Here is a 21,452-nt window from a genome sequence, read left to right as displayed (position 1 = left end):
ATGTACAGAGTGGCACACATTACACCTACCAATTTCAGTTGGTAACACTGTTCTAATGCAGGTGTGAATGCAGAGATATTGCCCCTGCTTAGGCAACTGCAAGGTTCATGATCAGTAGGGTGGTTCGAAAAAACACTTCTTTCAAAATTGGCTTATGGCTAGTGCTAATTTTTGGCCAAATTGGCTCAATAATATGTGTGCAAGATTTCAGTTCGATCGGTGCATGTCTTCAGGTGCCGCATCGTACCTAAATTTTGAAAGGTTTCGTTGAAAAATTTAAAAAATGTATTTTTCCCCTAGTGATAGTATTTTGCATGTAGATCAACTCTAAATGATGTAAACAACGCTAGAAATAATAATAATGGGCATTGCCAGACCTCTTTAGGCATACTTAAGGCCTAAACTTAAACCAAAATTTGCGAAAAATAGGCTTAATGGACTTTTATTTTACGTGATTTAAATTGAATACAAGAGCTTTTTTGTACGGATAAAGGTTTTTATCATTTTTCATTAGTCAAATAATTTTTTTAAAGATATATTTTGGGTTTGAAGTGTACAAAGCAATAATTTTTTACATTGATCACGCCCCCGAGTTTAGCTCATTACTCACCGGCTAAATAAATTATCTGAAAACATTTTCTTTTCACGCCTAGCACAATATTCCTTAAAAACTACATCACCATGTTATTGCTAAGAAAGTGCTATCTGAAAGAAAAACAAAAGGCCAGTCTACTTTGCTGCAAAATCTGAGTTACGGGGGAGGTGAGTGAATCAACCCAACTCCCCTGCTGTAATGAACTCGCCCAAGTTGCAAACGTTAACAACAGATTAGTATCGGTCTCAGTGCTGCCAGAGTGATTGCGTGGTCTGGTTGTGGTTAGTTCCTTGCATTCGGAAGCACATTGTTTCTTTTCAGTTGTAACATCAATCGTTGTTATACTGTAGTGAAACTATTTTAAGTGGAAGTATTAGTTATTGGTATTGTGTTTACTACCAAAAGTGACTTGATTTCGTTAAGTGATATTAACTGTAGTGTTTGGACGTGCAATGTGTGTCAGTGGCTCATTATCGTGGAGCAATGGCCAAGAAGACAATTTCGAGATCCAGTGATTTTGTTCACGACATAATTGGAGTACCACAGGAACTTTATGAAGCGCAGTTGCCGACTGTGGCTCCTGTCCTTAAACTTTTTTTGTGGGAGAGAGAGAGAGAAGATTAAAAGAGAGCTTGATTCTAAGAAGGATCCATCTGCCAAAGAAATAGCTAAGTTAGTTGCCTGTCAAGTAATCCAGATTTGGAATAAAGCTTCGATTAGCGGAGAAGCTGTCTTCAGTGAGCGGAGAATCATAGCCCGAATATTGGAGTATCATACTCAAATCCGTCAGCTTCAGAAGTCGTTAAAGAGGCCATTGAGTGCTTCTAAAGTGGCTGAATTTCAGAAGACTGCTAATATAACTTTGTTTGATATAGCAACGTGTAAATGCATCAACCCACTTGTTCATTGCAGTTGTGGAAAAAGGAAATCAGTCCCTTCCTTGGAAATACCCTTCTTAATTGATCATCACACTGAAAGGAAGATGTTTATTGGAAGCTTAGACATAAAAGAGACTGAAAGTCAACTAAAACAGATTCGTCGTAAAGAAGAGAGATCTAAAACAAATGAAGTCATGGAGGTGCCTCAAGTTCTACCGCTGCAGTTCTTACAAATGAAACTGAGACGGAGGGATCTTCGGATTCAGACAAGGAGTTCAACCCCTCTTAGACAAAAAAACTTCGACAGACCCCTTCCAGCAAATGAGACTGAAACTTCCTAACTTCGCCAGTGCGGTTTACAGGGACCCAAATTTCTAAACGGAAAGCTGCTCTTCTAGCTTCATCTCTTTTGGAAGATGTAGGCCTTGTTACTGTTGATCATAAGGAGAAAGTGATTGACTCAAATAAGGTTCTTAGAGAGAAAAAGAAATAAGGCGAAACCATTACAGAGGAGGCTACATCATCACTTAAGTCAAGCGGAGTGAAAGGACTTTATTTTGACGGAAGGCAGGATGAAACAATGATGATTCGGAAAAAAGACGATAAAGCTTATCAGACTGTAGAGATGGAGGAACACATTGTTCTTATAAAGGAGCCAGGACCCAAATATATCGGTCATCTAACACCAACATCCGGAGGAGGAAACAGCATTGCTGAAGCCATCCGAAATTTTCTTTCAGAAGAGGACATCAATACTTTGGAACTCATTGTAATAGGCTGCGATGGAACGCCCATTAATACAGGTTGGAAGAATGGTGCAATGGCCCAGCTGTAATACTATCTCAAGAAACCTCTTCAAAGGTTTTTTTGTCTTCTGCACACAAATGAACTTCCCTTGAGTAACTTCACTGAAGAAATTGACGGGAAAAAGTACTGGACCTACTACGTTCGCAGGACCAATTGGAATGGCACTACAAGACTGCGAGAATAAGCCGGTGCAATGCTTTCAGCTTTTGCCAGTATCTTGGACTGACGACTTAACAGAATAGAACCTAACCTCTGAGCAAAGGTATCTCCTGTACATCTGTAAAGCGGTTTCAACCGGCGATTGCGACGCTGGATTGTCTGAGAGGCATCCTGGGAAGTTGCATTTTGCCAGGTGGCTGACAGCTGCCAATAGAATACTATGTCACTACATTGCAACGAAGATTCCGTCGGAAATGCTGCAGGCATTCGTCCAGTACATTATGAACCAGTGGCGAAGCTAAGGCGTAAATACTGGGTAGGCTGAAAAATCTACTTATATTTTTTTTATACAGCAGGTTCACGAGTCGATTCTTGTTGGTCGCAAAGTATCAATTACTCTTTCCTTGAAGCCTTGATCAATAGAAAGTTTTTTAACCAGTATTTTTTTGTCAATGGCTATTGTACTGAGAGAACTTAATCCTTCATTTTTCATTGAATTACGGAGATAATTTTTTACTCTCTTGAGGGTGCTCATACTTCTTTCGGAGGAAGCTGTTGTAACGGGGAATGTCAAGACCAACTTGATAAGTTGTGTTACTTCTTTGTAGATTATTTGAAGATCATTGCTAACTATGAATTTTAGAAGGTCTGCAGGAGGTAAATGCTTTTCTTCATCAGCATAGATATTCTTTAAATCATTTTCTAATCGTTCTTTGTTGAAAAATGGATACGTGGACAGAAGGTTATTTAATTTCATCACAGGAAAGTGTAGTTTATATCCCCCAAAGCTATTTTGGTCTACCAATTCAACAAATTTTATCTTTTCAAGATCTCCAAAACGTATTTCCATTTGTACAGTCAGTGTGTCCAAGATTTCGTACGTTAAGCATCTGAGAGCCACCAAGTCTTGTTCACTTACATTTATTTTACTGCAAATCATCTTAGAGTTTTCAACACATAATTTCACAGTATTATATTTTTATAACATAAATACACTATGTGACACACACACACAAACACACGCGCGCATCCACTTGAAGTAAATTAACATTCAACAATGCAGCGCGTGAACGACGCATTTTGCAAAAGAAGACTAGCAGCACAACAGGTCGGTTCTGAGGCTAGCCGCTTTCACCCAGTGAATCGGCCGTCCCCTCCCCTTACACTCCCCTTCCCCCTACGCAGAGCTCACGCTGTAGCTGCCCTTTAAAGCGAGGCTTTTCGTCAAAAGCCTCACAATTCGGACCGAGCGCGCTCTCTCTTTCTGGCCTGACTGACGAGATATCTGGAAGGATCGGCGGAACCAAACATTCGGAAATTCGTTTTAACGAACTTTGATTGTTACAGGGTACAAGAACATTTTAATTTCAACATTTTTTGGGTAGGCTAAGCCTCAAAAGCCTCATAGGAGCTTCGCCACTGTTATGAACGTGTATGCTCCTATTTGGTTTTTCATCAAGAAAAAGCCATCGTGCGAAGAAGGAGGTCGACACCTGTCGAGACTTTTATCTGCTTCCCACTGCATGGACGTCAAGTACAGAAAAATAATCGGTCCTGTCCTACAGCGAAAGGCCTGGTTTGTCCACCCGGAAAACCTTCTTCTGACAATGATTTCCGACGACAACCCAGACATATGGGTACTTGGTTGGAGGAAAATCCTAAAAGTAGGAACATCATCATCTCTGAAAGCCAACCGAGAATTCACAGCTGCCGGAGATTAACGTCGACGTAGAAAACTATGTCGACATGATTGATTGGTTTAAGTGCAAATTGACTGAACCACTGTTGACACAACACTTAAGCTTGGAACAACTTCCGGACAACATAAAATCAGCTTCTTATCCGGGAGAAGACATCACCTGTTTTTCAGCTCATACACAAGCAGTCGAAAGACATGTGAAGCTTGTGACTGAGGCGGCAGCGTTAGTGTCTGGCAAAGAGGAGCATCATAAGTTTATTTTGGCAACGTTGAAGTCTCGGGACCATATTCCGTAGTTTTCTAAGTCAGAGTACTAATCTACTACATAGGAATACAGCAACCGCCTGATCATTGCATAGCGTACTATATGCATGGGTGGGAGGGTGGGCGGAACTCGAACTGCAGCCACCTCATCGTGGTGAGTTCTGGGGTATTTTCAGAAGAAAAGAAAAAAAAATGCAGACAACACATTATAAAATATGTAAGTTGTTGTCAAAATTAAATGTGCCTCGATTTCATCACAACTAACACAAACGCAATAAAGAAACACACACATTTTCTCCATTTTTCGCAAATTTGGTTTAATTTCAGGCTTTAAGTATGCCTAAAGAGGTTTGGCAATGCCCATTATTATTATTTCTAGCATTGTTTACATAATTTAGAGTTGATCTACAAGCAAAGTATCATCACTAGGGGGAAAAAAATATTTTTTCACCAAAACTTACTTTTTTCAATTTTTTTCAAAATTTAGGTACAATGCGGAACCTGAAGACATGCACTAATCAAACTGAAATTTTGCACACGATTATTGAGCCAATTTGGCCAAACATTAGCACTAACCGTAAGCCAATTTCAGAAAAAGTGTTTCTTCGAACCACCCTAACGATCAGTTAGTCATGGAATGTTGGCTAGTTTTGACATGGATAGTAACTGTGAAGCCTTTCATCTGCATGCATTCAAGAAGATTATAAACTGACATTGGCAGATAAAAAATGCAGCACCCCGTACATGAATCATTAGAAATAAACATTCTGACCTTGTAGTATTATTAGTGGGAACGGATCAATATGAATTATTAATAGATGTTGATAAAGTACAAAAATTAAATTTACAAATGCCTAACCAGCATTCCATCAGTTGCAAATGGATTGAAATATGTGAATGGTTCATACAACTCATTAATGTATTTAAACCAGGCAACTGAAATGGGATATTGAATATCTAATAGACACCACAGTACATACCATCCTTCTGCATACAGAAAACAAATGCATCTAGAAGTTCAGGAGGTAATCCACAAGATGGTGGAACTCTGGGTTCACAGTCTCTGTGACATTTAAATTTACATTCTTTACATTTTAGGCCTGTTGAAGAGAAAAGGATGTAAATATACACATCACCTGAAGCACAATTTATACATTAACATGAATAAGCCATAATTTTCTTTTCAATATTAGTGTAGGATTTATCTAATAAATTGAATGGATAAAAGAATTGTTGTTGTAAATCCACTTTATGCACAGATAGGCTAATTGGGACTGGGTATACAGTTTAAAGTGGAATCCGATCACTGTACCAGGTATTGAAAGGATAAAATAAAATTATGTAAACAATGACATGGTTAGGAGAATTAAATAATTCTTTTTGTAATGTTTAAAAAACTATTTGCAAAATTGCAATAAAAAATGGAATGGAATATGAGAAAAGCGGTTGTATACATTCACTGAAAGCCTTAGTTACTGTAAAGTAAATCTATGAATAATTGATGCAGTATTTCAGTTACAAAAAAGGTTCAACTTCATGAAATTAAATGGTAAAATTGAAATGTATCAAATTTCACAATTGAGTATGTTTTTAAATCCATGTAGTGCACTGAAAGGCTAATGGGACTGACCCTACAGTACAAAATGGGATCTAAACCACTATTTGGCTCCACACATTATTGAACATGGAACCACTTAATTACAAGGCAATTCATTTTCAAAATATTTGATAGAAACATTAAGAACGATGCTCAGGTTTTGCATGCCATACTTTGGATTCTCAGTATGAAGCTATTTCAACAAAATTCAAATTACTGCAAGTGTTAAAATTAAAAAAAAGGGAAGGGGTGTCAAAGAAAGGCCCCCAAGAAGAGATTTGCGAACTTCAAGATCAATTTATGCCTGTATAGGCGAATTGGAACTTCTCAACCGCAGGTCTACAACAATCTATCTGATCTTACTGGATAACATTTACAGACACCGAAAACAAGTTTTTGCAAAAGGCTGCTCCAACTTACCTATAAACATTTGCTTGAAGCAAAGATCACACGTTGTCACCTTAAAGGTCTTTGTGAATCTATGAGCTATCACATGACCCATGCTTCGAGATATCGTGGGGGTTCTTGGAGACTTTGGGACTTGCAAGGTTGCTGCAAGAAGGAGAAAATTCTTTCACTTACACATTAACAATGCAGTAGCTATAAAAAGTCACACACATTTTTTAATACTTCTTTATTCTGAATTTTAAAATATTACATATTTTAATTAGGGCCAAGCTGATACCACTTCCTGCCAATACCGATAATCTTACTGAATTCCCACTGATACCAATCGTAATATTAATAAATGTTTACTTATACAAAACCAATGGAAGCTTCGAATTTTGCGTAACTTCCAAAACAATTAGACTGGAAAGCTGTTGCATGGCATATTTACGAACCCCTCGAACAATCAAAACAGGAAAAGTATAGGTTTGTAACAGCTGATACCAATACATCAGTATCGGCTCGGCTCTGATTATAATATATACGAGGCGTATTTGGAAAGTAAGTACCGAAAGGGTGTAAAAAATAAAGTAAAATAGTTTCGTACCTCTTTTTATTTTCATTGCATTCTGCAGACCTTAAACTACTTTTCTACGCAGTTTCCACCATTGTTCAAGCATTTGTCGTAGAGTGGCACTAGTTTTTGTATCTCATTATCATAGAATGTTCCCGCCTGTGATGAAAGCCTTTTGCTTTTGTGTTCCTGTCAGGTTCTTCAGCACCCACCTTGACCACAATTCTCGATATTCCAGGCAATTTGTCACAATTTTGTAGAGGACTCTTCCTGAAATTTGTGGAAATTCTATTGAAAGCGACGATATTGTGAAGCGTCTGTTTTCACAAATTTCCGCATCGACCGCATGCACCAAATCCTCGGTCACAACAGTTGGCCGACAGCTCCTTGGTTCATCGTGCACTGTCTCACGACCGGACCCATTTCCTCACCATCCCTTCACTCATTGCACCGTCTCCATAGACCGCACACAGTTGATGGCGGATGTCTACCGGTTTCAAGTTTCTTGCATTGAGAAAACGAATCACAGACCGGACTTCACAGTCGGCGAGCCGATTGATTTTCTTGAACATTTCAAACCTTCAGAAAAATACGAAGAACAAGCATGACCTGCTTACACGCGTACCTATGGCTTACAAATAGGTGAAGGATGTCAACGAGAACTCACACGGTCGCAACTGCAGCGTTACAGTGGCAATATTTGCAAATGGTACTTACTTTACAAATATGCCTCGTATTAGGGATGAGAGGTATTAAATCAGTACTCTACCGGTATCAGCTGATATAGCCATATCTGTATATCAGTTTATTGCTAAAATAAGGAATAATTTCACTGACTTTATATATCTATAAATAGCATCTATCTCAGTGCAAAATTCTGCCCGTGTCATTATTTTTATGCTTACAAACATGTACATCTTTTTCGATTTTCACTTCAGCAATTTTATGAAGATGAGAAATTGACCAAGGGATTAACAAATGACACATTCATGTCTGGAAGTATGGTCCGAACCCGAGACCTCTGGCATTAAAGCACCTGTTGCTGACCACTCCACCATGGAGGGCAGCACAGAATTCATGTGCTCTAGTTTTGTGAAGCACATGTCTAGCTACACATGGCGTTTTTCAAAGAAAAATCAAAGCAGTCACCTGGTTACATAAATTAATTAAGGAGGATAATGAGTCATTTTTGTTAAGATAGGTTGATCGAGGGGTCATTCCGCGTCAGTTCAACCAGGCCAGGGAACCCACCATCTCAGATTTTTATGAAACTTGGTACATTCAATCCTTCCATGGTGGTAAGAAACCACATAAAATTTTTCGCCTCTAACTCATCTGGTTTCAGAGTTATGGCCTCTCAAACTTTCAGCCAACTCTCGTTTTCCTTCATTTCCGAAGCCCTCATTGAAACCTGCAGTGCTTTACAAAAAAAAATTCTATCTTGCTCACACATGATTCAATCCTTTTGAAATTTCACAACAATATTAACCAAACAATAGGCATTTCAGAAAAAAAAATATGACATCACGTGATATCAATATTTTAGTAAAACAAAAAATTAATAAAAAAAAATATTAGCGGGATTTTGTTGCCGAAAACATGCCTTGCTAAAATTTCAATTATCATTAAAAGGGAATGAATTAATACCAGCATAAGTATTTTTAAAATTAACCTGGATATGTATTCTAACTTACCCAGCTATATAAGTTATGGTTATTTTATTCCTTCTATAAATATAATATACTTATGTCTGATATTTGGATGAAATGGCTTCCGGAGTATTAAAATATTTTGGTTAACTCAAAATTAATCAAATAATGTGTTATAAATTAATCAGTGAAGCAAACTCGAAATTCTACACTTTTGTTTATTCTTTGAGCATTGTTGTCTTACTATTTCCTTGCTTATTTATAAAATAATTTATCCATATATAAGCAAAATATATATGGTTCAAAAAAATCTTTGTTTAATGTTGTGTTGTTTGTAAGCAGCAGTTTGATGATATGTCACCATTACCTGAGACAGAATAGCAATGAAGATGACAATAATGATGATAATAATAATAATTTAGATTATTTTATTAATATGAAATCATGGTGAAAATTTACAGTAGTAACTCCACCGGAAGTACCTGCCGCCATTTTGAAAATCACGTCATCATTCCAAACTCGCATCATAACCAATCAAAAACGAACCGCCATATTGAAAATACAAAATTAACAATTTCCGAACACAAAAACGATTTACGCCTTTGAACACAAATCAAATTGGAACCACACCAGTAAACAAGAGGAGGAAACACGCCAATAAACACAAGGAAGAAATGCGCCTTAAAAATGAAAATGTAACCACGCCAGTAAACACGCGAAAAAGACACCACTAAACAGAAGAGGGAACGACAAAAAAATAAATGATTTACCCCTTTCAACACACAGTAAAATAAAATTGGAACCACACCAGTAAACACGAGGAGGAAACACGCCAATAAACACAAGGAAGAAATTCGCCTTAAAAATGAAAATGGAACCACACCAGTAAACACAAAAGAGAAAGATGCCACTAAACACAAGTTGGACGACGGCAGTAAACACAAAGGGGAACGACACCAGTAAACACAAGGGGGAACGACTAAACACAAGAATAAACCACTCCAATAAAAACTTTCAATTAAAAAATCTTCATTTATACTACAATTGGGGGCTCCGCCCCCAAACCAAACCAATAGAATGATTCACAGTCAAATGACGAAAACCTCTTTCAGACAAGCAATCATAGGCTTTCCAACAATCTGAATAAATAATGGTACCAGGCAAAATCTTCTTCTCAATCACACCCAACAAAGTATTCGCAGAACGATCTTCAACACACACCAAAAAACACTTCTTACCCTTCCTTTCCACCCCACCAAACACCCACTTTCCTTCCACAGTACGCCCTCTACTATACTTTCTCTTACCAAACTTACTTTCATCAATTTCTACAATTTCATCAACACCACCAATTTTATCCTCTGATGAAAACAAAATCTCGGTGCATACTTCCCGACAAAATGGCAAAGGTTCTAAGTTCAATGGACAAGATAATCCAATGTGTCAAAGTATACAACTTGTGTCACAAAGTAAATTTTTGTATATGTTGCATGCACATATATGGAAAGGTAAAAAATATATATAGGCAATATATGGAATATTCAGTAATTTTTAAACCTGTGTTTTGCTCAATCACATTTAAATATCTGTATGGATAAATCATCAAACACCAAATGTTGAAGCAGGAGGGGATACCATAATAACTGATATTGTTCAATGATGATTTCATATTAATAAAATAATCTAAATTATTATTATTATCATTATTGTCATCTTCATTGCTATTCTGTCTCAGGTAATGTTGACATATCATCAAACTGCTGCTTACAAACAACACATTAAACAAAGATTTTTTTGAACCATATATATTTTGTTATACAGGGTGATTCTTTATGTAGTTTACAACTTCAATAATTTATAATTATTTATTGGAACCACATACAGACTTGGTTTATATGTCATTATGCAGCAAAACACTTCAAGTTTTTTATTAGAAATCTGTTATGGTTCAATGTGCACCGTTGGTCATCCTGGACACATCCCAACGAAAGTCAATTTCCTGCTAAACATTAACCAGCATTTCAGGGGTAACATTAGCGATGGCTGTTGTGATGCGATCTTGAAGTTCATGAAGATTATGAGGCAGGGGAGGGGTGTACACCCTATCTTTCACAAACCCCCACAAAAAAAGTCGAGTGGAGTGTAATCTGAAGACAGCTTCCACCACATCGTCAGCCACGGGTGAACGCCCTGGAGCCTTTGTGTGTAGCACAGAACAACCTGTTTCGATAAATGTCTGGTGCCATTTGTACACTGTTGGTCTGCTGGGCGGGTCCTTGCCGTATTCTGTGCGAAACTTTCGCTGTACACTCGTTCCTGACTTGGTTTCTTCGAACCAGAACACGCACTTAGCTCTTTCCGCACCAGTGAAGGTCGCCATTTTCAACTATAGACCGGTGGCGCCGCATGTGATCAACTCCGCAACTACACACTACGTGAGTCAAAACTTGAAGTGTTTTGCTGCATAATGACATATAAACCAAGTCTGTATGTGGTTCCAATAAATAATTATAATTTATTGAAGTTGTAAACTACATAAAGAATCACCCTGTATATGGATAAATTATTTTATAAATAAGCATGGAAATAATAAGACAACAATGCTCAAAGAATAAACAAAAGTGTAGAATTTTGAGTTTGATTCACTGATTAATTTATAACACATTATTTGATTGATTTTGAGTTAACCAAAATATTTTAATACTCCGGAAGCCATTTCATCCAAATATCAGACATAAGTATATTATATTTATAGAAGGAATAAAATAACCATAACTTTTATTGCTGGGTAAGTTAGAATACATATCCAGGTTAATTTTAAAAATACTTATGCTGGTATTAATTCATTCCCTTTTAATGATAATTGAAATTTTAGCAAGGCATGTTTTTGGCAACAAAATCCCGCTAATATTTTTTTTATTAATTTTTTGTTTTACTAAAATATTGATATCACGTGATGTCATATTTTTTTCTGAAATGCCTATTGTTTGGTTAATATTGTTGTGAAATTTCATAAGGATTGAATCATGTGTGAGCAAGATAGAATTTTTTTTTGTAAAGCACTGCAGGTTTCAATGAGGGCTTCGGAAATGAAGGAAAACGAGAGTTGGCTGAAAGTTTGAGAGGCCATAACTCTGAAACCAGATGAGTTAGAGGCGAAAAATTTTATGTGGTTTCTTACCACCATGGAAGGATTGAATGTACCAAGTTTCATAAAAATCTGAAAACCTCTTTTTTTTGGTTGAATTGATATGGAATGACCCCGAGACTAGTTTAGAGGGGGATCGGGAACTATTGTGTAAAGTGTCTCCACTGGGTATCAATTCCAGGGACCCTTGATTTCAAGGCGACAGTGCTCTATGCCATCGGGGAAGTCTGCAATTTAATGTTGGATTGGTAGAACATCAATTATTTGGAATTGGTAAATTCTATGAGTAATTCATGTTGGTACATCCCTAGCCAATGTTACACATTATCTACCTAACTAACTCGTGGTGCAACAACAGTGCACGAGGGCCAGGGCCTACCCCGACTGGCGGCCTCACTTCCACCTGCCGAGGTGCAAGATCGTCCAACCTGTTATGGGGTGGTGTGTGGTCAGCAGGATGAAACCCCAGTCCTTGTTGTAGGTTGCACTACTGATTCCTAGCTCCTCAATTTCCTCATGACGGTGGGTGGCCATCAGTCCCATACACAGGCCGAAATCTCAGGAGAAAAGTTGTTACACTTCCCCCATGAGACTCGAACCTCCATGCATCTCGTAGCTGAAGCCCAAAGCATGATCCCTTAGACAGCATAGCCACGGTGTGAGACTATTATACATTACGGAATCATAATATAAAGAAGATAGTTGTATACTCACATTTGTAACTTCCGTCATCACTGTCATTCGACTTGTAAGGAGGTGACTTCACTGGACTTGATAGTAGAGGAGAGTTGTGACCCGACTGGCCATGATCCAAGTTGGGGCCCGGTTCCGTAGGTAGTCGGCCTCGTCTCCTTGGCAGCTGCTCCATGCTGTGACCCAGCCAATATGAATTATGCATTCTCCTCATCAGCAAGTATCTAACAGTGGTTTAAGGCAGGGTGCGCACAGAAAATGCAGAAGCGCAGTGCACAAAGAGACAGTTAGCAGGCAGACAAACACAAGAGAGAAAACAGTACAGCATGCATTCCGAAAAGTATCAAGATACAGTCGCGAGAAAGCACAGTTTGATAGATAAAGTTTATAACAGATGAGAGTAGTTAATTAAGAGTGAGAACATTTCAAGAGATAGTTTAGACAGAGAGTGAAAGAAAGGTGAAAACAGACACAATGACACCAAAAAATAAAGTTCGCAGCCAAAATACGTACATGTTAATTACACCCAACAATCCATTTCGAACAATAAAGAGTAAAATTATTATTAAAAATCAGGTCATGTTATTGTAATGGTTAAGATAATTGGAGGTTGGGTTATGAGAAAAATAAGGAAACAAGGGAATGGGACGAAAAGTGAGGAAAAGACAAAAACAAACATCAATGCTAACGTTCACAGTAAACATATCATAACTTATCCACATGCTGACAGATAAAAGCCACCATTCAGACTTTTACATAACTGAATCGCATTAACCGTTTGAAAGACTCGCATCTATTCATTTAATAAACTTGAAAACACAAAAAAAGTGAATTCGCGTACAGAGAGAATAGCTTAGAGCAACATGAAGCTTACCAAAAGCCCATATCATCAAAACATATACAACACTTACAAAACGTAACTATTCAAAAGTTATTTTAAAAAAGAGGAAAGTGCAGATTATGTTTTGACTGTTGTAAGATTGTTTCTGTATTCCAAAGTACAAGGATACGTCTAAAATATTGACATATATCTGTGTGCATTTATTAATAACTTAAGCAAAAGTCTTGAGGTAATAATTAAAGTAGCACATAAAAAGATGGATTTTTGTAAGATTACTATAAGAAACACAATGAGATGGAAGAATAGTTTGACAAAATGTTTTTCCCCAGCCAGGAACTGAGACAAACTTTCCCATGATTCTTCTTGACTCCGATCGATAAAAAAGGATCGAAGTCGGCTTGAAAATACACAAAAAGATACGTTCTGCGAGTTTTACCAGTAACATGTTGATGACACGTGACATGAAATATGAACTTTCTAAATGGCAAAATATGGCTTATTAATACAGTACAACAATGCACTTTCCTCTATTTATAACTTAGCAATGATTAAAATATGTATCATATCAAGTAATGGAAATAGCCTTATCTGCATAAGAAAGCTACCTATAGAAAAGTTATCACTTATTTGTGTTGTACAGGTGCTAGCTTACAAGGGCGCCGCGAAATGTTCCAATATTTTCAGTGAAATGATTGTTCCAAATATGTGCTTACTTAGTACCTTTTACACAAAAAATGTTTCTGAATTTGAAATATGTGTTTATTTTTTAACTTCAGGCAAGCAACCTAACAGCACTAACTGAGCGTTGCAAGTGTTAAATAGGCATACAATCTGACTTGGGCACGATGGAAATGTCTTGAAACATTACGGGTACTGTGAAACGAAAAAGTTTGGGAACCTCTGGTTACGGTATTTATCACTACAGGGCATAAGGTATAAAAACTTATTCAGCACAAAGCACTTTCCACATTGCAATAATTTTTTGCTTGGCACTTTCTCTCTATTTGGTACATTCACCATCGCCCTTCCTCGCATCCAAATGTAAAGCTCGTCCATGCCAAAAACCTCCTATAAGAACTACAAAGGAACTTTCCATGCTGTAAACAGTGTGTCTCTTTTGAGACACATATCACGAATAAGAGGTCATAACATGCAGAGGACATTGCCATTCCAATTTGGCAATGGCGGTGGTTCATTCACTGACATGGTTCGTTTTTGCAGACACCGACCCCTACCACTGTCTGCTCTTTTCGAAGGAAGCTGGTCTTATACCTTTTGCCCTATAGACATTGTGAAAAAGATATGGAGGGAATATTGAAAATCTGCCATTTCTTTACATTCTTCTGTTGACAAAATTGCGCCCACAACACAATATTTTATACTCTGCTGCAGTTTCTTTGCTTCTGAAGATACCTTTGGTTGGCACTTTCACATTTCATTTCTTACATGGAAATGCGGAAACTGTGGAAAAATGTAAGTGGTTCACTTTGAAAACTGCTCTGATACTATTGACATCAGATGCCAGTGCATCGATAGTGTCTCTGTCAAAGTTTAAACTGATATTGATACATGGAGAAACAGGGACTTTTAAATTTCACTTTCACAGATACACAACTGTGTAAATTGTGTAACATTTGTAATAATTAGAACTTAAACATGCAGAAAATGTAATTTATTACTGTTAACTTGATTCCTTGAGATACAAATATGTGCAAGCATGTTTATGGATATCTGCTGATACTAGAAACGTGTTATCTCCTGAAGATAACAGGCCAGGAATCTTGAAATGTAATAGTACTAGAATAAACAACAATAAATAGACAAATTTATAAGTTTCGTGGAGTGAAAGATATGGTACCAAATCAAAACACTAAAAGGAAACCATTTACATGTGTGCAATTCTCTTTCCCTGTACTATTAATTTCACTGGATTAAGTTCCTGAAAGGTTGGTGGCAGTTGCCACTGAAATTAACACAACACCAGAAAAATCAGAAGCGGCCCCGGCGCCCACCCAGCGTCGAATAACATGGGTACCTGGGGGGTAAAGGCGGTCAGGGGCGTGATGCTGATCACACCACCCCCACTCACGACCGGATCAAGAAAGTGTGGGGCATTACCCCCACACCCCCTATACGCCTTCATGGCGTGGTGGTAAGCACAGGGGAACAGTTTACCATTTTTTTTTTTACCTTTTACCAGACAAATCAGTTTCGCAGATAAGTGTACATCAAAAAGATATTTATAATTACAATTAAGACAATGTCAAAGAAGATCATTGTCACTAATATTCAACAACTGGTAGATATTAGTGGATGGGAAATAATGTGCCCCAACAGACAGTTTTCATACACTTAATAAAACTACGCCTTCTTAAATAAGGTAGCACAATATTAGTTGTAAAATACACGTTACATGAATGACGATGGAGGAAAAATGAGTCGCTCTTTACTATCATTGTGCAGTCTAGTACAACAATCAAAAAGTAATGCTCAACAAGCACAAACCTGATATTATTTTCACTGTTCTCGATCCTATTGGCCAACTGGGATTCATGAGACTTCGACTTGGTCAGAGGGTAGTCTGGAATCAGCCCACTTGGTAAGCCGGTCTGGTGCTTCTTACGAGGTGGAGGTGTTGTAGGAAACTTTACCTTCTCTCCACCTGCAAAACACACAATACATGTTATATTCGAGGCAGCACAGTAACTCAACAGGCCTGTTCACTGCCAAACCTTAACAGGGACAGTTCATCATTTGGTTGCTCTAAGCTGTGTATGCTATTCAAACACGATTTTCACTGAAATGAACAGTCTCTTGCGAAACCAATAATAAAAATTTTGTTTCCTAAATCTTTAAGCTCATGTAGCAAGTTACAAGTTTCCAAAAATGAAATTCTTATGAAACTAAGAAATAATATATTAAAGTGCAACGAAAAAGTATTAAATTTGGTGTCAATTGGGTCATTCAAAGATGCCAGACACTGCAAATAAAAGAATTTCGATTATATTCAATGTTTTATCTTACTTTCTGGTTTGCGAGAATGAGTAGTCAAAATGCACGTGTTGGAATTAGAGTTTGTGAGTTTGAGTCCACTTTATGCACAGGGTAGCTAGTCGGGACTGGACCTACAGTTTAAAGTGGTATCCCGAACCTCTTGTGCCTCTACCGGGTATCAAACTTGGGATCCCTCGATTAAAAGGCAACGACATTACCACAAGTGTTGGATTTAGAGAAACTCCACAAATAACGCTTTAAGTTTGCATACGTATGTTATTTATTTTTATGAACTGTGCCCTCTGCAATAATTTAATATATGCTTTCTTTCTATCAATCAGATATTTATCCCATATATGTTCCTTCTCTCTTTCCTTTGTCTAAACTCTAAACTTTAAGAAATATGAATCCCAAAAATATGAACATTGTGCAGATTGGAATATGCAAAACAGAAGATAAGATTTTTTAAAAAATAACTATTCTTCTGAAGAAATTTGCATGTAAACAAGATGACTATTTTTACTAACCATGTTGAAAAGTGTGTTATGTAAAAATATTAATAACCAACTTGAAAATAAAAGTACAGTTATATGGAAATTCATTGATGCACTAACTAGGAGATATTAATAATCATACCTTTTGTATTAGGGAATATTACATTTTAATTGGATATTCTTTTATCTCACAATAAAAAAGCACTGAAATTGTAAAATATCACGTGACATGAGCAAATACAGTGGAACTCTTGATTTTACATTTGTAGATTTTCCATTTTCCCACATTATACGCTCAATCTTCATGCTCCAACGTAGCAAGAATGTTATAAAACTTTTCCGCATTTTAAGTTTCTTTCAGCTTTGACCCCTGAAAAACGTAAAATCAAGGTTCAACTGTATTCTCCAAATTTTAATGTTTCTTGAGTTCTGATATCTTTTCCGCTGTTGTTATTTTTTAAAATTTAATTCCTGGTTTTAAAGCACTGATTATTCATCTATTGTGAATTTTTCAGGTTGAAATCAAGTTAAATGTGCAATTTAACATAATAAGAGCATGGCCAGCATCAAATTTCCCACACATTAAAATGGGAGAGCACTTGCCTATCTCAAGTGCATGGACACAACTATAGTGTTGCCATCTGCAATTAAATTAGCCTGAACAGCCCACTGACATAGCAAATATAAGCAGGACGGTTGTCAAAGCAACAAAAACAAAAAAATACACAGAAAAACCTTGTCAAGAAACTGAAAACAGGTGAGCTGATGTCTCATGATACATATTGACAAAAAAATTTACATCACTCCAAAGATCAAGTTTATAAACACCGACATCTCATTGCCTAAATCCTATATTATTGGCCACAGAATGTAAACAACTTGAACTTGAGAGGCTCACTTTATAATCCAATATTGGATTAACAAGGTTCTCCTCTATGTACTTCCTTTTGTAGGTAAGTGCTGAACAATACATGGTTGTATGCAGAAACACACCAGTAGGGGTTGCTGTGTTCAAAAGTTAGGATTTTGCTTGGACTTCATCAAATTTCAGTACGCAAATTAAGAAATCTGCATCTTTTGTAGAAGTACGTGAATGGATCAGAAAAAAAGGTTACAACAACAAATGATTGAGACATTTATCAGACTGCTGGACCAACTTGTTGATGCAGTCCTGGTAGAAATTATGTCTCTGCTTATTGAACCACTTCGTAGCAGCTGCCTGGACGTCATCATCGGATGAGAACAGTGCGCCAGGCAAGTGCACTTTCAGCTGGGGGAAAAGGAAAAAGTCACTGGTGGGCCAAGTCCAGGATGTATGGGGGGTGTTTCCACACTTCCCACCTGAAACTTTGCAGCAACTGTTGAGTCTGGCTGGCCGTGTGGGCTCTTGCATTGTCATGAATGAGGATGACATCCTCACTCAACATGCCTGGCCGTTTGCGTCTGATGGCTTCATGTTAACCTACCTAACAGCATTAATGGTCTGTCCATACTCCTGGTAGTCTACCAGGATGACACCCGTGGAATCCCAGAAGACAGTGACCATCACTTTTCCAGCCAACGGTGTCACCTTAAACTTATTTTTGGTTGGTGATGCAGGATGTTTCCACTCCATGGTGGCCCTTGTGGTTGTTGGAAGGAAATTGTGTAACCACTGATAACACTATCACCATAAACTTCCACGAGTTGACGATGAACATCCGCTGCCGGAACATTCCTGGCCCACAAGAAGCGTATGACACATCGCACTTCCACGGCAGACCTATTCTGCAAGCGTCTCACCATTGCATTGGCTACTACTCCACTGACGGTAAACGTAAAGTTGTCGAAACTCGCCACGCGTACATGATGCAATCTGTTGCACTTCCGGGTAAACCAATTACTTACCTCCTATTTTGTGCATTCCCAGAATGCTTGTTGTAACCTTCTTTTCTGATCCATCCACGTACTAGGGATGTTCAATATATAAGTTTCCCTGTGCTATAAAATATTGTATAAAACAATGTCATTAAAAAGAAGCACATGGTTGACAAGTGCCATCCTTCGTCTACAAGGAACAACAATCGATTTGTTATCAGACGTGAAGGTGCATGCGTTCAAGGGTGAAAAGTAAATGATTGTTCGGAAAACGAGGGCTCGCATCATAAGGAGTTCAGAAGCATGGATGCTAAGGGCATTCTGCTTATGGACTTTTTGGAATGAGGAAGAACAATTAATGCTGACTGTTATTGTCAAACATTGGATAAACTGAAAAAAGCAAGTCGACATAAGCGACCAGGTCTCCTGTCAGCTGGTGTCATTCTTCTTGACGATAACGTTCGCCCCCTACTCAGCAGTGCAAGCACAACACAAAATTGAAGAATTCGGGTGGGAAGAGCTGCCCCACCCTCCATACAGCCCCGATTTAATGCCAATTGATTTCCATCTTTTTCCGGTGTTAAAGTCTGAATTGCAAGGTTACCGTTTCGAAACAGATGAAGGAGTGAAGCAGAATGTGAGAATAGTGCTCAATAGCCAGAGCCCTGATTTTCTTGCAAAGGGTATGGACAAATTGGTGCAACGGTGGGACAAATGCCTGAATCTCTATGGGAATTATGTGGAGAAGTGAGGAAGGATCCTCCTACACATGTATGTATAGTTTTCTAATGTATCTTAAAAATATTTTTTTTTACAGCATACGGAAACTTATATATTGAACGACCCACGTATATGCAAATAATTATCAGTACCCTGGGGGGTAAAGGCGGTCAGGGGCATGATGCTGATCACATCACCCCCACTCGCGACCGGATCAAGAAAGTGTGGGGCGTTACCCCCACACCCCCTTCATGGCGTGGTGCTATGCACAGGGGAGCACTTTACTTTACTTTTTTTATTACAATAAAAAAGAAACACTCACCTTTTCCTTTAATAACTGGAGGAGTCGTAGGCGGAGTATACTGATGGTTTAGCCCACCCTGACCCTGTACGTTTATCACCCCGTGAGGGTAGACAGGTGGTGAGAGAGGTGCTCCGTTATGATGAGTGGGTGTTGAGTACGGAAGCGAGCTCGTGGATGACGACGAAGATGCAGTCATACTGGAAGTGGATCCGACGCTGCCCTGAAGACACTCTTCCGACGTCACGGACGACCGTGCCGCCCTTGTTCGAGGAGGCCTCGGGGACGTACGTTCCGACCCACTACCTTCAACCTGATCCCAGGAGTCCCAGTACAGATGCAGTTCTGACGTTTCATTTGGCTTCTCACCACGCATTAGGATCTCTGAAACAGATATTTCATAGAACATTAAACAAGACGAGAGTGTGTTCTTTACTGTCGTAAAAAAACATTTTCTAATGACAGGAAATGTCATAATATATACTTCAATGCAAATTAAATGTTAAGTGTTCAACTTTGCATGCCAATCAAATTAATAATGTTTATTCAATATTGTTGAAAGCAAGTGAAGAAAAATAAAATATAAAACATTATTGTGCAAAATACCTACAATCAAGCAGCTTATTGTGAAATGTGTTGTTTCATTCTATCCTGGCAAGGAAAAAACTTTTTCACTCCTAAGGCAATCTCCCTAACTTTCAGGTCAGTGGGAATCCTGAATTAATTCATTATTAATTAAGTTAAATACATTCTAATGTAGATAAAATATTCTAAAAATAATTTGCTATGCATCAGACCTTCATTTATTATCTTCCATTGATAAACTGGTTTATGATAGTGCATTTTTGGAGGTTCTGTGATCAGCACCATGATCCAGCCAGCTTTACCATCCCCCAAAGGTCGGTTGATTTGGTGTTTTAAGTCCACTTTATGCATATTAAGGCTAATCGGGACTGGACCTACAGTTTATAGTGGGATCTGAACCACTATGTGCTTCCACTGTGTATCAAACCTGAGTCTTTGGTTGCAAAGCAACGATGCTACCACTGTGCCATCGGGAGGTCCCCCCAAAGGGACCCACTTGTCTCAGGCTGGGTGAACCCAAGAGCCACTTTATGCAAGGGACAAGACAGCAAGTCTCCAGCTAGACCACTAACACTCCACACTTAATGAAGTAACTATGGATGACCGACAGTGATAAAAAAAATGTTTTGAGTGTAATGATTCACTTCTCACTCTTCTTGATGCAGCATTAACGGTTGATCAAAAGGTGGAAGTATGTAACAAATCACGTACATAGTCCTACATGAACAAAATTGCGGTGAAAACTAGATTTCCCCCCTTGCTCATAATAAAGCAAAGCGTTACAATGGCGGAGAATTGAAAGAGGGAGAGAGAAACAGAGAATAATTTCAGTTACCAACCTGTGTATTTCTTTAAATTGTGAAGAGCTCGACTCAAACGTCTGTGCTCTTCTTCCTTGGCACTCGTTTCGCTGAGCAGATTCCGCAGTTCACGGTCAGACTTCTCTTGTAACATCTCCAATGATCCTATTTTCTTGCACACCACCTGAAATTAAAATATGATAACATCAAAACAAAATATAGGCACCTGATTATGTGCATTCATTAGAGATAATTTCTTACAGTCTTCACGAATTATATGCAATTATGTTGGATTGATAGAATATTGGTCTTTTACACTACACTAAATTATGACTCTCTATCATGTCATAACAGTAATTAAATATTCTATTGTAATGTTTGCATATTTTGAATCAAAACTGTGGTAAATG

The 21,452-nt window shown here is 38.0% G+C and overlaps 1 protein-coding gene across 2 annotated transcripts in view; it reads right to left on the bottom strand.

The window, feature by feature from the left end:
* The window catches only part of ksr (kinase suppressor of ras), a 57,154-nt gene that overhangs the window by 31,681 nt on the left and 4,021 nt on the right, over positions 1-21,452 (bottom strand). Inside the window, exons 3-8 of one of the 2 annotated variants that reach the window (XM_083128378.1) lie at positions 21,082-21,226; positions 19,679-20,041; positions 15,797-15,953; positions 12,472-12,674; positions 6,420-6,551; positions 5,383-5,502 (exon numbers count right to left, since the gene is read on the bottom strand). In XM_083128378.1, coding sequence (XP_082984504.1) covers positions 5,383-5,502; positions 6,420-6,551; positions 12,472-12,674; positions 15,797-15,953; positions 19,679-20,041; positions 21,082-21,226 — 1,120 coding nt within the window. The remainder of the gene's footprint in view (positions 1-5,382; positions 5,503-6,419; positions 6,552-12,471; positions 12,675-15,796; positions 15,954-19,678; positions 20,042-21,081; positions 21,227-21,452) is intronic. The other variant, XM_083128379.1, reaches the window with a different exon arrangement.

This window comes from Lepisma saccharinum, chromosome 9, assembly GCF_977018435.1.
Source record: "Lepisma saccharinum chromosome 9, izLepSacc3.1, whole genome shotgun sequence".
Lineage (NCBI taxonomy): Eukaryota > Metazoa > Arthropoda > Insecta > Zygentoma > Lepismatidae > Lepisma > Lepisma saccharinum.
Note: the sequence above shows the minus strand (reverse complement) of the source record. Positions and strands in the feature narration are given on the sequence as shown.